The sequence below is a fragment of the Phascolarctos cinereus genome, unplaced genomic scaffold, assembly GCF_003287225.1.
Source record: "Phascolarctos cinereus isolate Bilbo 61053 unplaced genomic scaffold, phaCin_HiC Scaffold_4;HRSCAF=312, whole genome shotgun sequence".
NCBI classification, from domain to species: domain Eukaryota; kingdom Metazoa; phylum Chordata; class Mammalia; order Diprotodontia; family Phascolarctidae; genus Phascolarctos; species Phascolarctos cinereus.
This window is the reverse complement of record NW_027555847.1, coordinates 193481148-193494516: the sequence shown is the minus strand read 5'-3', so window position 1 is coordinate 193494516 and position 13369 is coordinate 193481148. Positions and strand designations below refer to the sequence as shown.

General features: G+C 39.3%; 1 protein-coding gene across 1 annotated transcript; it reads left to right on the top strand.

The window, feature by feature from the left end:
- Positions 1-703: 703 nt before the first annotated feature.
- On the top strand, positions 704-4259 carry TUSC1 (tumor suppressor candidate 1). Its single transcript, XM_020970038.2, has one exon. It carries the CDS (start codon positions 1105-1107, stop codon positions 1834-1836), a length of 732 nt encoding a protein of 243 aa, XP_020825697.1. The 5' UTR covers positions 704-1104; the 3' UTR covers positions 1837-4259.
- Positions 4260-13369: the final 9110 nt, after the last annotated feature.

Sequence of the window (13369 nt, the reverse complement as noted above, 5' to 3'; positions counted from 1 at the left end):
ATACTTAATAAATGCTAATTGACCAACTGGTAATAGCAGTAACTAATAACAACAGCAACAACAAAAGTCTCATCAAAGGGTTTCAGTCTGGTCTGAGAACAATACAGGGTGCTCCCAGCTAAGAATTCGTTAGAACCAAGAACCTCATAGCAGAAGTTGGGTGGAATGTAATATGTGAGACACCTAATGAGATTAATCTGAAATTTCTGGAGGAACCAAGTCAAGGGAACAGAAGAGAAAAATATAAGTCTGAATTAGAAATGACTAAGAACCTATATAAATCTTTGGGTAAAGGTGTCCCACTGGAGAGTATATATCTACGTCTAAGGATTCTGCCATTTTCCTTCACCCTTTCAGTATAACTTTTCTTCTTTCATCTTATGAAACACAAATTTACTGGGGAGTAAGTATGAATATGGGATGGGGATGTCTCACAGGGATTTTTCAATATTTTCTGGGGCTGAGCCAGAAAAGCAAGAGTTAAGTGACTTGCCCAGGGTCACACAACTAAGTGTCTGAGGCCTAATTCGAACTCCTGAAGATAAATCTTCCTGACTCCAGGCCCACTCTGGACTCCACTGCGCCACCTAGCTACCCTGCCTCTTAGATAGGATGCCTAATCCGTCAGCCTGTACTACTATGTGTTTTGTTGTTTTAAGTATTTTTTTTTTGTATTTGGTTTATCCCGAGTATTTGCAACTTAGTTGCAAGCGCTCGTCTGGGAGGCTTCCTGCGATGCCAAGGCCTCACTCCCTTGGCGGGCTGGCTTAACCAATCCTTCTAGGGCAGCTGCCTCCTCCAACAGCAGCACTGCCTGGGGAATGTGCGGCCGTGGATCATTAGGCAACTCCGGGTGGGTACCGTCCAGGAGTAGGTCACCAAACTCGCAGACGGCCCAAGGGGGTAGCCGCCCCACATGAGACGGGACACGCCTTAGGCCGGGCAAACTCTCGGCCTCCCTTGGACAAAAGCCAGAAGCCGCGTCCGCCGCCACCTCTTCCCCCATCGCCCGGGCGGCGGCGGCAGCTGCAGCCGCTGCTTTTCCCCGGGTGTCCAGCGGCTGCACGCGCAGGTTGGCGGACGAGGCAGTCGGGTACTGGACCGATGTGGCGCATGCGTGGTGCCGCAGCCAGGCCTTGGGGCTGCGGCGGCGGCGGCGGCGACGGCAGCGATGGCGGGAGTAGTTGTGGTCACAGCCAGGAGCGTTTGGGCCGGGCGCTCGGAGGGGCCGGCGGCGGCGGCTGCTGCTGCCGCGCTGGTTGGAGAGGCCGCGCGGGCGGTGCCCGCCAGCAGCTGGAGGAGCGGTTCGCGGACCTGGCCGCGAGCCACCAGGAGGCGATCCGTGCGCGGGATGAGCGGGACCGGCAGAACGCGCGGCTGCGCGAGGAGAACGGGCGCCTACGGCTCGAGAACCGGCGGCTGAAGCGCGAAAACCGCAGCCTCTTCCGGCAGGCGCTGCAGCGGCAGGACGAGGAGCAGCCCAAGGAGCCTATGCGGGCCCCAGGTGCGGCTGGGGGAGGGGAGCATCGCGAGCCAGACCAGGAAGAGGAAAATGGAGGTTCCCTGGAGGTCGGCGGCCACGCCCGGGGCGTTGGGGCGGACCAGAAAGAGCGGAGAGCTGGAGGCGGCCCGGAAGAGCCCGGGAGCCCCCGGGCCTTAAGGGCCCGCCTCGAGAAGTTGGAGGCCATGTACCGCCGGGCCCTGCTGCAGCTGCACCACGAACAGCAGTGGCAGCACCGTCGGGCCCAGGCCCAGAAGGCGGAGGCAAAGGAGGGGGATGAAGAACAGCGGCTTCAGCTGGAGATCCGAGCTCCAGATCCCGCACCCCTTCTCTAGTTACGCGGCCTGGGAGAGCAAGAGGCGGGGCTGCTTTCCTGACTGGAATGGAGCGGGGAGCCCACCCCTTCCTTCCCCCGCCCCCGGGGCCCGCACCCTTGTCGTGGTCCAAATGCAGACACTTGGATGTCTCTCCTGAAATACCAGAGATCTGTGCAAATGGTCACGTCCTTAGGCTTCCCGCCCCCCACCACCTTCCGCTCAGGGCCAGGGAGGGTTCCATCCTTCAGTTGTATTTAGATGGAACCAGGCCTGGAGGCCCCGCGCCGGAGCCACACAATCAGGGACACACTGGCTGCAGACTTGGCCTCTGCCATGTGCCAGTGCCGGCTTTCTGTGTGAGAGCATCATATGCTGCTTGTGCTTTTTAGGTGAAGTTACTTAAAAAAAAAAAAAGCAAACATAAAACCAGCTAAGACAACTGGATGCCAAGCTGTGCCTCCTAATGACTGAACAGTCTCCTACTTCCTACCCTTCCCTAGTTTTTTCAGGACTTCTGTTTTGCCCCCTTTTGGTTCTTTGAGACTTGAAGGAACCTTTTTTTTGAGTTGGTTAGCCTGGTCATTGACACATTCTTTCTAAAGGGCCCAGCCATTTCTTTTGAATGTAGGCAGGGTTTAATTAAATAGGTGTTTTAAACTTAGAGTTTTGTTTTCTTTAAAAACCATTTTAACGGAAAATAATCCAAATTTATATTGTCTTTTGGTTCAAGCCTTATTTCTGCTAGGTACGGATTTATTTACCCTGACCATTTAAAAATTTTTGCCTGTGGGGCATTTGAATAAGTAAAACAAGTTAAATGAAATAAAATTTTGGTACACTAATAAAGGTTTCCAGGACTGTTATTTGTAGATTACGTTTTGTAGCACTTCATTTTAGATGTAAAGTATTTATCAAAATTAATTTGCTTTAAAAATGATATTCAAAGTTAAGCAGTTTTTATAACATTCATATTTTAGCAGCCAGTGTAGTTTATTTTTTACTGTTATTCAAGCACTTTTGGAATTTTTAACTAGATGTCATAAATTGACCAAAAAGTATAATTGAATAGTTAGACATAGTGAGGTATATGACACATTTTTGAGAAGCTACATACAGGTAAACCACTTAGTGAAAGCAGTTTCCTATGCATTTTTATAGTATGTGAAGCAGCAACTTCTTAAAGTGGTTGAGCTAACAATTCCAGATCAAGAATTCATTTCCTGAATAGATATGAACTTTATGATGGATAAGAACTTTATGATGACAAGGGGGAGAATATGTGTAGTTACTGCATTTCACATTTCTATTAGTATGTGACTTTATGGGTGTCTCTATGAACACACATTTTGTACTTGGTCCTTGTTACATACACATACATAGTTCAGTACCTTGTTCAAATCACTTTTCCTTTCTGATCAAGTATTAAAAAGAAATTGGTAAGAAGATAAAAGCAATAAGAATGATTTCCATCCTAACACTTTCATAAGAATGAAATAGGAACAAATTTTGTCATATGGCATATAAAAAGAAGTAGCTTATGTTGAGGAAAGAACCCTAGATTTGGTGTTAAACTTGGATTGGAATAGAGACTACCTGTCTAATCCTGGGGCAAGTCAGTCTTCCTGGGCCTCAGTTTTCTCACCTATAAAATTAGAGAGTTGGCCTATGTGATTTTCAGAGAAGTTATAAATCACATTTATATACTCATGATAAGAATAGTAACATCTTGAAGACTTGTAGAAATAAATCTTGAAAAATCTGTGAAATTGCTTTTCGGCCTAGTATTAATTCATATCTTTTCAAACAATATCTTCTGCCAAGAGACTTATAGATATTATCTTACTAATGTAGTTATGAAATTAATTCCAAATTTTATTATTACTTTTGTGCAGGTGGGGAAATGTGTTAAGTAATTCATTTAAGGTCAAAGTTCACATTAAACCATGACAAATATGGAAATATAATGAAAGACTAATAATTACAGAAAAATAAAACCACCTAACATGCAAATACTGATACTCATGTCTCTAGAATATTTTTACTGTATAAGTAATAGCGACTGCTAGCAACAAACCTACCTAGTGGTAAAGTTGTTATGTAAAATGTAGCCAAAAAATTTCATGAAGGCTTCCAAGCATAGTTCATGAAAAGCATTAAAAAAAAATAATTTGCAAACGATGTATATTTAAACTTTTAAGTTTGCTAAAATGGATTAAGTATGGTAGTGTTTTGTTGTAAAAATATGTTATTAAAGTAGTGTGTAAAATAGATATCTTAAGGGTGTGAACTCTGGTAGTTTGAGTTAAGGCAGTAGATCTATAGCATCTAAAATGGAAAACTAATACATAATTGCAGGTTATGACACGTTTTATGCTTTTAATTTTTTATCATTTTAGATTAACTTTTAGACATTGAATGGAAATCAAGGCTATTATTAAAAACCGTAGTATGTGTGGAACATAAAACAGTATAGTTGGTGAGACTGATTAACAGTGTTTTCTGACTGCCATGTCCAATCCTACTGATCACTGAGTACTTTAAACCTGCTCTGTTTTGGACTCAGGCAGGTTGGAGTCTCCTTAGACAGTCCGATACTCACCTCCCACTCCCTACCCGCAGTTCCTGGCTTGGTGCTGAAGGTTAACTAGTTTATCATACTGCAACTCAGAACTCCTGAACCTAAGTGATACATCTGTCTAAACCATCCTTGTAATAGGGATTACAGATGTTGTGTGCTTGTTCTTTATAGAGCATTGCAAGATTGCCAGATAAATCACTGATGCTTAGTAATGATAGCCTGTGTCTCCAGTTAACCATTAAAAGTCATACTCATGGAACAAACTTCGAACAAATTCTTGTCCATTATTTTTTAGTATATACTTGAAAGCTTATTACCTTACTTAAATATTATAAGATATTTCTTTGCTAATTGTGAATGGTTACTGCCATTATAATGGACTCATGAAATAATAATACAAACTACAAAAAAAAGGGTTTTTTTTGTTTTTTTTTTTCCTTTCTGATGTCATGTAGAAACAGAGACTTTGCTTCTAGGTAACAAGACTGCTGTCTTCTCATTAGAGATTCTCATGGAGACTTTGGCAAGCAGATTTGGGCAAATCTTGATAAGTGGTACAAACAATTAAAAATCAGCTTTGTAACTCTGCTTTTTCTTATTAAAAAAAATCTTTATACCTCTCATACATCAGGTGTACAAATTAAAGAGAGCACTTGTATTTTATCCACTGTGACTTTGCTCTGGCTCATTGTATTTGTGGCATGAGCATTTTATTACTAGCATGGATGGTGTGACAGAGGAGTTGAGCAGGAGGATAAATAAAATGGCAAACTATATTTCCACTCCAGTTATTTTTAGTCTTCACAGTCTGGTGTTTATTTGATGTGAATTTTGGGATATTCAGACACATCCGTATTCAAATGTGAGCATAAAAACTATTCTAAAGTAAATTATGATGTTTAGATAGTGCCTTTGCTTCTTTCCATTGGAGCAAACACTTAATAATTAACTGCATATTATATGTATAGAAGTGCTCTGAAAATATTTTAAATGCTTTTCAAATACAATTGGAATGCTTAGGCATAGAGAGTGGAAAGAGTGCTGTATTTGAAGTTAAAGACCCAGGGCTTTATACCTGCACCTAGTACTACTATATAACTTTGGACAAATCATTTAACTTCTCTCAGCCTTAACACTGAGGTTAAAGACCAAAGGCTTTCTTGCAAAGTAATTCAATTACCATTCTTCTAAGGAAATTAAATGTGGGTTCTTGGAGTTATCCTTGACTTCATTTTTGTAACTTACTATTGCATATGATACTTGGCTTAGATTCATTTTTTAAAAATTCCTAGTGAATCTGTGAAATACTTTGAAGATCCCTTTGCGTAATTTACATGTTTGAGAAAAAAAGAAATACTTTTGTGTATGGAAATATTTTCTTATGCCACCATTTTTGAATTCCAAATCGTTTTTTTTTTTAGCTAGGCAATGGGATTAAATGACTTGCTCAGAGTCACACAGCTAGTAAGTGTCAAGCCAAATTGTTATTTTTAATGAAAATAAAACAACCTAGATTCAGTAAATGTTCAGTATCTGATCAGACTACTTTTTTCCAGCTCCTCTTTTCAACCCTATGCATAACTGTTAAATTGGATAAAAATATAGAAGGGGAAAAATGTCTGTGCAACCAGCTTAGTGTTGATAAGTTTTTTTTAAAAGGTTCTATTGCTGTTTTGAAACATAATTTAAATCATTTAAAATTTCTCTCTAAAGAAGGGTTTGTCCCATACTCATCTTTTTGAATATGTAATGGCACAAGAATTCTTAATTTTTTCCTGAACTAAAACCAACTTTGTACCAGTTTACTTGAGCCTTCCTTCACTGAACAAACCTTACTTTCTTTTAGATTATTTTTTATTATAGTTTATCATTTTGTTGATTACAGTTTTTTGTAACCATCCATTCTTTTTGTGGCTTGATAACTTTTATCTCATTTTTTTAGACATAGTCCAAGATTATAGTTGTGCTTAAAAATTTATGGAGTTTTTTGATTAAAGGGCATGCTATTGAATATGACTTTAAAAAAAAGATAGCTTTCTGGGGCAGCTAGGTGGTGCAGTTGATAGAGCACTGGACCTCAAGTCAGGAGGACCTGAGTTCAAATGTGACCTCAGATCAGACACTTGACACTTAATAGCTGTGTGACCCTGGGCAAGTCACTTAATGCCCATTGCCTCACACACACACACACACACACACACACACACACACACACACACACACAAACAGAAAGATTGTTCAGGAAGAGGAGAGGTCATGAGTTGATATCAGTTATAGGACTCATAATAAATAATATAATAGCAATGGAGTATTTACGAAATTTTAGGATTTATTCTAGTACTATTTTAATTATCCTATAAAAGTAAAATTTTTAAATAGCTTTGATACATTGAAACATTAGATAATGCTGACAACAAAATTTTGTCTTGTTAGCTCAGTTGATTAGAACATTGTACTGTTGAAGACTGGGCAAATAAACTGGCATAGTTTAGCCTGAAGAAAAGAAGACTCGGGGAAAATATGATAGCTTTTTAAAAGTATTTGAAAGTCTTTTATGTGGAAGAGGGTTTAGACTGGTCCTGTTGGGCCTCAGAGGGCTGAACCAAGAGCAATATGTGGAAATTGCCAAGGCAAATTTCAGCTTGCTATAAGGAAAGGTTTTTAGAGCTGTCTAAAATTGAAATTGGAAAAGGAAATGGCAAACCACTCCCATATCCTTGCCAAGAAAATCCTAAATGGAGTCACAAAGAGTTGGACGTGACTGAAGCAACTAAATTACAAAAAGACTGAAACAACCTCATGAGGTAATGGTTCTCCCTTTATAGAAATGTTCAAGGAAAGCATGGTTGCTTTTCAGTCATCTAGGTTTGTAGGCTTAACATCACCCTTCGCTATCCCTCATCCTCCAAAAACAATCATTATTAAGCTTATTGATTTTCCTTCCATAACGTGTCTTATACTTATCCCTTTTTTTCCATTCAAATCACCACCACCCCAGTTTAGGCCCTCATCATCTCTCACATGGACAATTAGAATAGTCTTCCATTGATCTCCTTCTCTCTAGTCTCTACCCTTTCCAATTCATCCTCCCCACAACTACCAAAATTATATTCCTGAATCATAGGCCTAACCATGAAACTTCCTTGTCCCCTAAGTTTCAGTGCCACCCATTTTCTTCAGGATAAAATACTGTATATATTTTTCTCTTTGGCATTTAAAGCCTATAACCTAGTTACAGCTTGTGTTTCTATACTTACTGCTATTACTCCCCTTCACCAGTTCTGCAGTCTAGGCAGAACTTTGCTGTTTTACACACAGCATTTCAGCTCTCTCTCTGTACCCTTACACAGACTGTCCATTCCTGTAATGCCTTCCCTCTTCATGGCTGCATCTTAGAACCCTAAGTTTACTTCAAAACTCATTTCTAGGACCACCATCTACATGAGGCCTTTCCTAGTCCACTAGTTATTAGCTTCTCCCCCTAAATATTATATTTACTTTCTATATGTTTTTTATCTGCCTCTATAAGTACATACTGCTTCTATCACAGAATATGTGTCTTGAAGACAGAGACTTTTTATTTTCGTTGAAAATTAAGGTTAACTGAGTGACAGTGATACCAGCATGATCAATTTATTAATTAGGCTAGCAGTAACAAATAAATTGGATCAGCAGCCTCTCTCAATGACCAACAACTCTGAGTGAAGGCCTACAGGTTCTTTTAAACCTAGCTATGTCTTCCTTCTTATTGGCCTGACAGTACATTATTTGGACTTCCCCAGGCAAAAGTAAAACAATCCTGATTGGTAGACATTTTAATGAGGAGGTGGGTTGAGTCACCTCAGCTTCTCAGCATTACTTCCTCCTTGGGAACTAGGAGTGCTCCTTAGGTATTGGAGTAGGCTGCAGGCAATGGGAGTAGTCAACTGCAGCTTCGGCTGAATCAAATTGAATTTGGTTTGAGTAGGTGGTGGGTGAGGTTATAAAGGAACTTGCATGAGGCAAAATGGGTGTTGGGTAAAGTTACAAAGATGGATAATACAGGGTGGAGATACAAATTAAAATAATAGAATTGAGACTCAAATGACCTGAGACTATCACAGTAAGAGGTAATTACAACACAAAAGCTTAACCTTTAGGCAAGTTTTGTTTGTTTTGTTTTGTTTTGTTTTCCTGAAAGGTAGGTGAAGAATGAAAGATAAAGGGGTATGAACCTATGTTCATCCTCTGAAAGATTATGCTCAATTTAACTGAGTAGTTGATTCTTGGTTGTAATCCGAACTCCTTTGCCTTATGGAATATCATATTCCAAGCCCTCCAATTTATTAATGTAGAAGCTACAAGGTCCTGTGTAATCCTGACTTGGTTCCATGAAGTTTAAATTGTTTCTTTCTAGCTGCTTGAAGTATTTTCTCTTTGACCTGATAATTCTGGAATTTGGCTACACTGTTCCTTGGCCTTTTCAATTTGGGATCTCTTTCAGAAGGTGATCAGTGGATTCTTTCAATGACTTTTTTACCCTCTGGTTCTAGGACCTCAGGCCATGATGATTTCTTTAAAGATGATGTCAATGCTCTTTTTTTGATCATGGCTTTCAGGTAGACCAATAATTCTTAAATTATCTCTCCTGGATCTACTTTCCAGGTCAGTTGTTTTTCCAAAGGAGGCATTTTACATTTTCTTTTATTTTTTCATTCTTTTGATTTTGTTTGACTGATTCTTGATCTCTCAAAGAGTCATTAGCTTCCACTTACCCAATTCTAATGTTTAATGAATTGTTTTCTTAAATTAGCTTTTGTACCTCCTCTTCCATTTGGCCCATTTTACTTTTTAAGGAATTCTTCTCTTCAGTGAGTGTTTGCGCCTCCTTTTCCATTTGGCCAGTTCTATTTTGTAAGGAGCTGTTTTCTTCAGTGTATTTTTTTCCCCCTAATTTGGCCAATTGTAATTTTTAAGGACTTGTTTTCTACACTCAATTTTTGTCCTTCCTTTTCAAAGCTATCTGTTGTATACCTTTCATTTCTTTTCCCAATTTTTTTTCCTACCTCTCTCATTTAACTTTTATCTTCCAAGAAGGCTTTTTGGGCTTGAGACCATTTCATATTCCTCTTTGAGGTTTTGGATATGAGCATATTGACAATATTGTCCTTTTCTGAATTTGTGTTTTGATCTTCCCTGTCCATATAGTAAAAATATAAAAAACAAAAAACAAACAAAAATAAAACAACAAAGGACAAGTAAAAATCTATAGTCATTGTCCATTTCTGCTTTTGCTCATGATTTTTGCCTATTTTCTGGCTTTTAAATTTCATCTCTCTTGCTGGAGTACAGGGGGCACTGACCCACGCTTCTTGTGCTGGTTGACTAGGGGCCTAGTGGGAGGCTGTAGGGGTCTAGCAGCTTACCTAGTGCTGAGCTGGGGTCAGCTATACTGAAGCTCTTGGGGTGGACAGGGTTCTGGCCCTTGAAGGACAGCTGCTCTGAAGCACCAGAAGGTTTGGCTGCCCACCTGGAGTTGTGCAGAAGCACAGGGAGGTTTGGCTGCTGAAGTCTACCAGTTCTCCTGCCTCTTCCAAGGTACGTGGGGGCTCCTGGTGTTGGAGCTTGCCTTGGACTTGGGATCTCCCACTGGTTTGCCAAGGTGGGGCTTGACACTGGCTTGCTGAGACACCTCCTGTATTGCTGCTTCTCTTCTACCAGAGCAAGCATTAATTCCCCAAGCTCCCCGGATTAACAGACTGCAGCACCCTTTCTGCTGGCTCAGCTGTTCTAGGTTTTTCCTGGGGCAATATTTTCTTGGGTTTTAGAGGTCAACAAGCAGGAGTGAGAGTGACTTACTTCTTACTCTGCCATCTTGGCTCCAGGAAATGATTTAGTCCAGTAATTTTCTTTCATGTACAATATATAGCTTTTAGAAAGACTAGGGAAGTTATCTTTAACCCTGTTAAGGTGCATAATGTAATGCTACTACTAATAAAGCTAAAAAAAAATTATAAGAAAAACCCCATTAAAAAATGAGAGAAAGAAAGGGAAACACTTAAGAAATAAGTCAGTCATGTAGTGAATAAATACTATGGGGTAAAAGAGAAAAAGAAGGGGATAAAACAGAACCCCAGAAGAGTAAATGGAATAACTGTAAGAATCCCTCAAATGATATAAAATTAATAAAACAATGAAAATGAAGATACAAGTAGTTATTTCAGTCTTTCTAACATTAAGTATGCAAGAATTAGTTGATTTTTTATTACGTGCTAGGTATTATTCTTAACACTGAGAATACAAGTAGAAGTAAAAAAAGAAAGAGCACTCCTGCCCTCAAGAACCTTATATTCTAATGAGGGAATATAAAAAGAAAACTTAAAAATGGGGCTAGGGAAGGCTGGAGAAGAGAGTCACAAGAGTCACATGTGGTCATTATGGAGAAGGAAGCCTAAAGAGTTAAGAGTGGATCCCAGAGAAGAATGGAGTGAAAATATCAGAGCTGGGCACTTTTCTTAAAATCGAGCTTCTAATGGCACTGGAGAATCTAAGGAGTGGGCCATAAAGGTGAAGTGATCCTCCAATTGAGAGGGCTGCATCTCTCACATATATCCCTTTCTCTCACATTGGTGTCACCCTAGCATAGGCCCCCATCACTTTAACTCTGGTCTATTGCAGTAGGCTTCTTGTTGCTTTCCATACATCATCTCTGCCATCTTTCATTCAGCTGCCAATGTGGTTTTTTTAAACATGTATACCTGATCGTATCTCCCCTATCTCACCCTGCCTTGAGCAAACTTAAGTGGTTTCCTGTAACCTGCAGACTCAAATTTAAAATCCTGTTTGGTTTTTAAAGTCCTTCTCAACCTGTCTCCTTCCTACCTTTCCAGATTTTACTTTCTTTCATGTACTACAATCCAGTGGCACTGACCTTCTTGTTATTACTTATATGCAGAAGTCCATTTCCTGACTTCCTGACTTTTCACTGGCTGCTCACTATGCCTAGAATGTTCTCTCTCCTCTTCTTCCCTGGGTCCTCTCAAGATTCTGTTAAATTCCACCTTGTGTAGGGAGTGCTTTCCTTCTGAGATCACCTTCTGCTTACCCTGTATGTATCTTGTATATATATATATGTATATATGTGTGTGTGCATGCGTGTGTGTGTGTGTATGTGTGTGTGTGTGTGTGTGTGTGTGTGTGTGTGTTCGTGTGTGTGTTCTCCATTAAAATGTGAGCTCTTTGAAGCAAAGACTGTTTTCTGTAGAGAGCCTGGTACATAGTAAGCCCTTAATAAATGCTTGTTGAGTGACTAGTGAAATAAGAGTTCCTAAAGGAGTATCTGCAAGGGAATTAGTGACTAAGAACAGAAGGTGAGTGATTTTAATAAACAGTGGACACACTTGAAAAGTGAATGGAAGAGAAATTTTAAAATGCAGAAATGCAATGAGAAATAGTCCAACATTAAAATCAAGAGACAGCTTCATTGGAAGGACCCATGAAATCTCTACAAAGCACAAGAATTGACATTGAAGATAGAGCTCAGTCAGACATTCTAAGAATCATTGGCCAGTTAGAGGAAAAACAGACACAACAAACACAAAACTTGATGAAATATAAAAGTTAAATATCACATTTCTGCAAATTAAATATGAAAATGTCTGGAAGCGTTGGACTTAGAAGGTAAAGTGCAGTTCAATAAGATCCGCAGGACAACAGCAAAGAGAAGTACCAACTTAACTCAGCCAGAAGCTATTTCCCTCAGAGCTAAGAGGCCAAACGGAAAATCTTTCAGGCAGGCAGCTCAACACAGCTCACTTATCAATGGATGTCAGGAGTAAACATTTAACACTGTTCAGAAAAAGATTAGAAATGAAGCAGATCTGGAAGGCATGTGAAAAAAGAAAAGGTCTCACACTTAAAGATAACATCCTACATAATGCAACATTCTTATAAGAAAAAAGATGGTTTTTTAAACAGAATTAATGGATTCCAAACATTCATTCTGAGAAAAAACAAAGATAAATAAGTCCATTTAGTTTGAAAGGGCTAAGTAATGAAGCAGTATTTACATGATGTTATGGAATGAAGTTTTTTGGAATTGATTTGGGCAAGGGAGAAACAACAGATGCTCATTTATTAAATGGTGGACCCAATCAGAGGATTATTTAAGGTGAAACATGCAACAACTACCTACTACTGATTTTCTCCACTTTCTCCAAAAGGACAAGATCCCGTGATTGATTTCTGGCCTGGTAAGGGCAGTGTATGGGAAGTAGGGAGAGTATCTATAGGAACTTATTTCAAGCAAAACAAATTGAAGGCATTTATTCGACTTTTTAAATCAAAAAACTAATAAGTTTTGATAGATGGAAAATATAATATTTGGAAGCTTCTCTCACCATGAAATGAAAGAGAATTACAGAATAAATTAGAAAACAAAATTTAGCAATTGCTGCATGGCAAACATACTCAAAATATAAAAATTCATTATCCAAGATTCCGTTGGGTCTTATTAATGTAGATACATCCTCCACTCATGCATTTCTAACTCATCCATTTCTACTCATTCTGTGCAAATGTTGCCTATGTCCATTGGCAAATGAACCAAAGAGGGTCCAGAAGCTTTTTCTAGTTCTTTTTATATTGGGTGGAAACTATGTACCAACTTAACATATTTGAACAAACTGATGACTGAATAAAATGGTAAATGGATAAAATTACCCTGACTTTATCATCATTTCATGTAGAAGTTTAGACCACAATGAGGAAACCAATGTGGCACAGAAACTTCTTTAATTAGTGATGAAAATTTGATGTCCTCACTCAGCCAAAGGATGTAATAGGTATACAAGGGTATATACAAGGTTTTTTTTCTTTTTTTGAGGAGGAAGCTCATTTCTAAAACCTTATGTAAGAAAATGGCAGTAATTATAAATGAGTAAGTAAAAAAGCAAAAGAAAAGGCACCTATTAAATGCATATTATATTCTAAGAA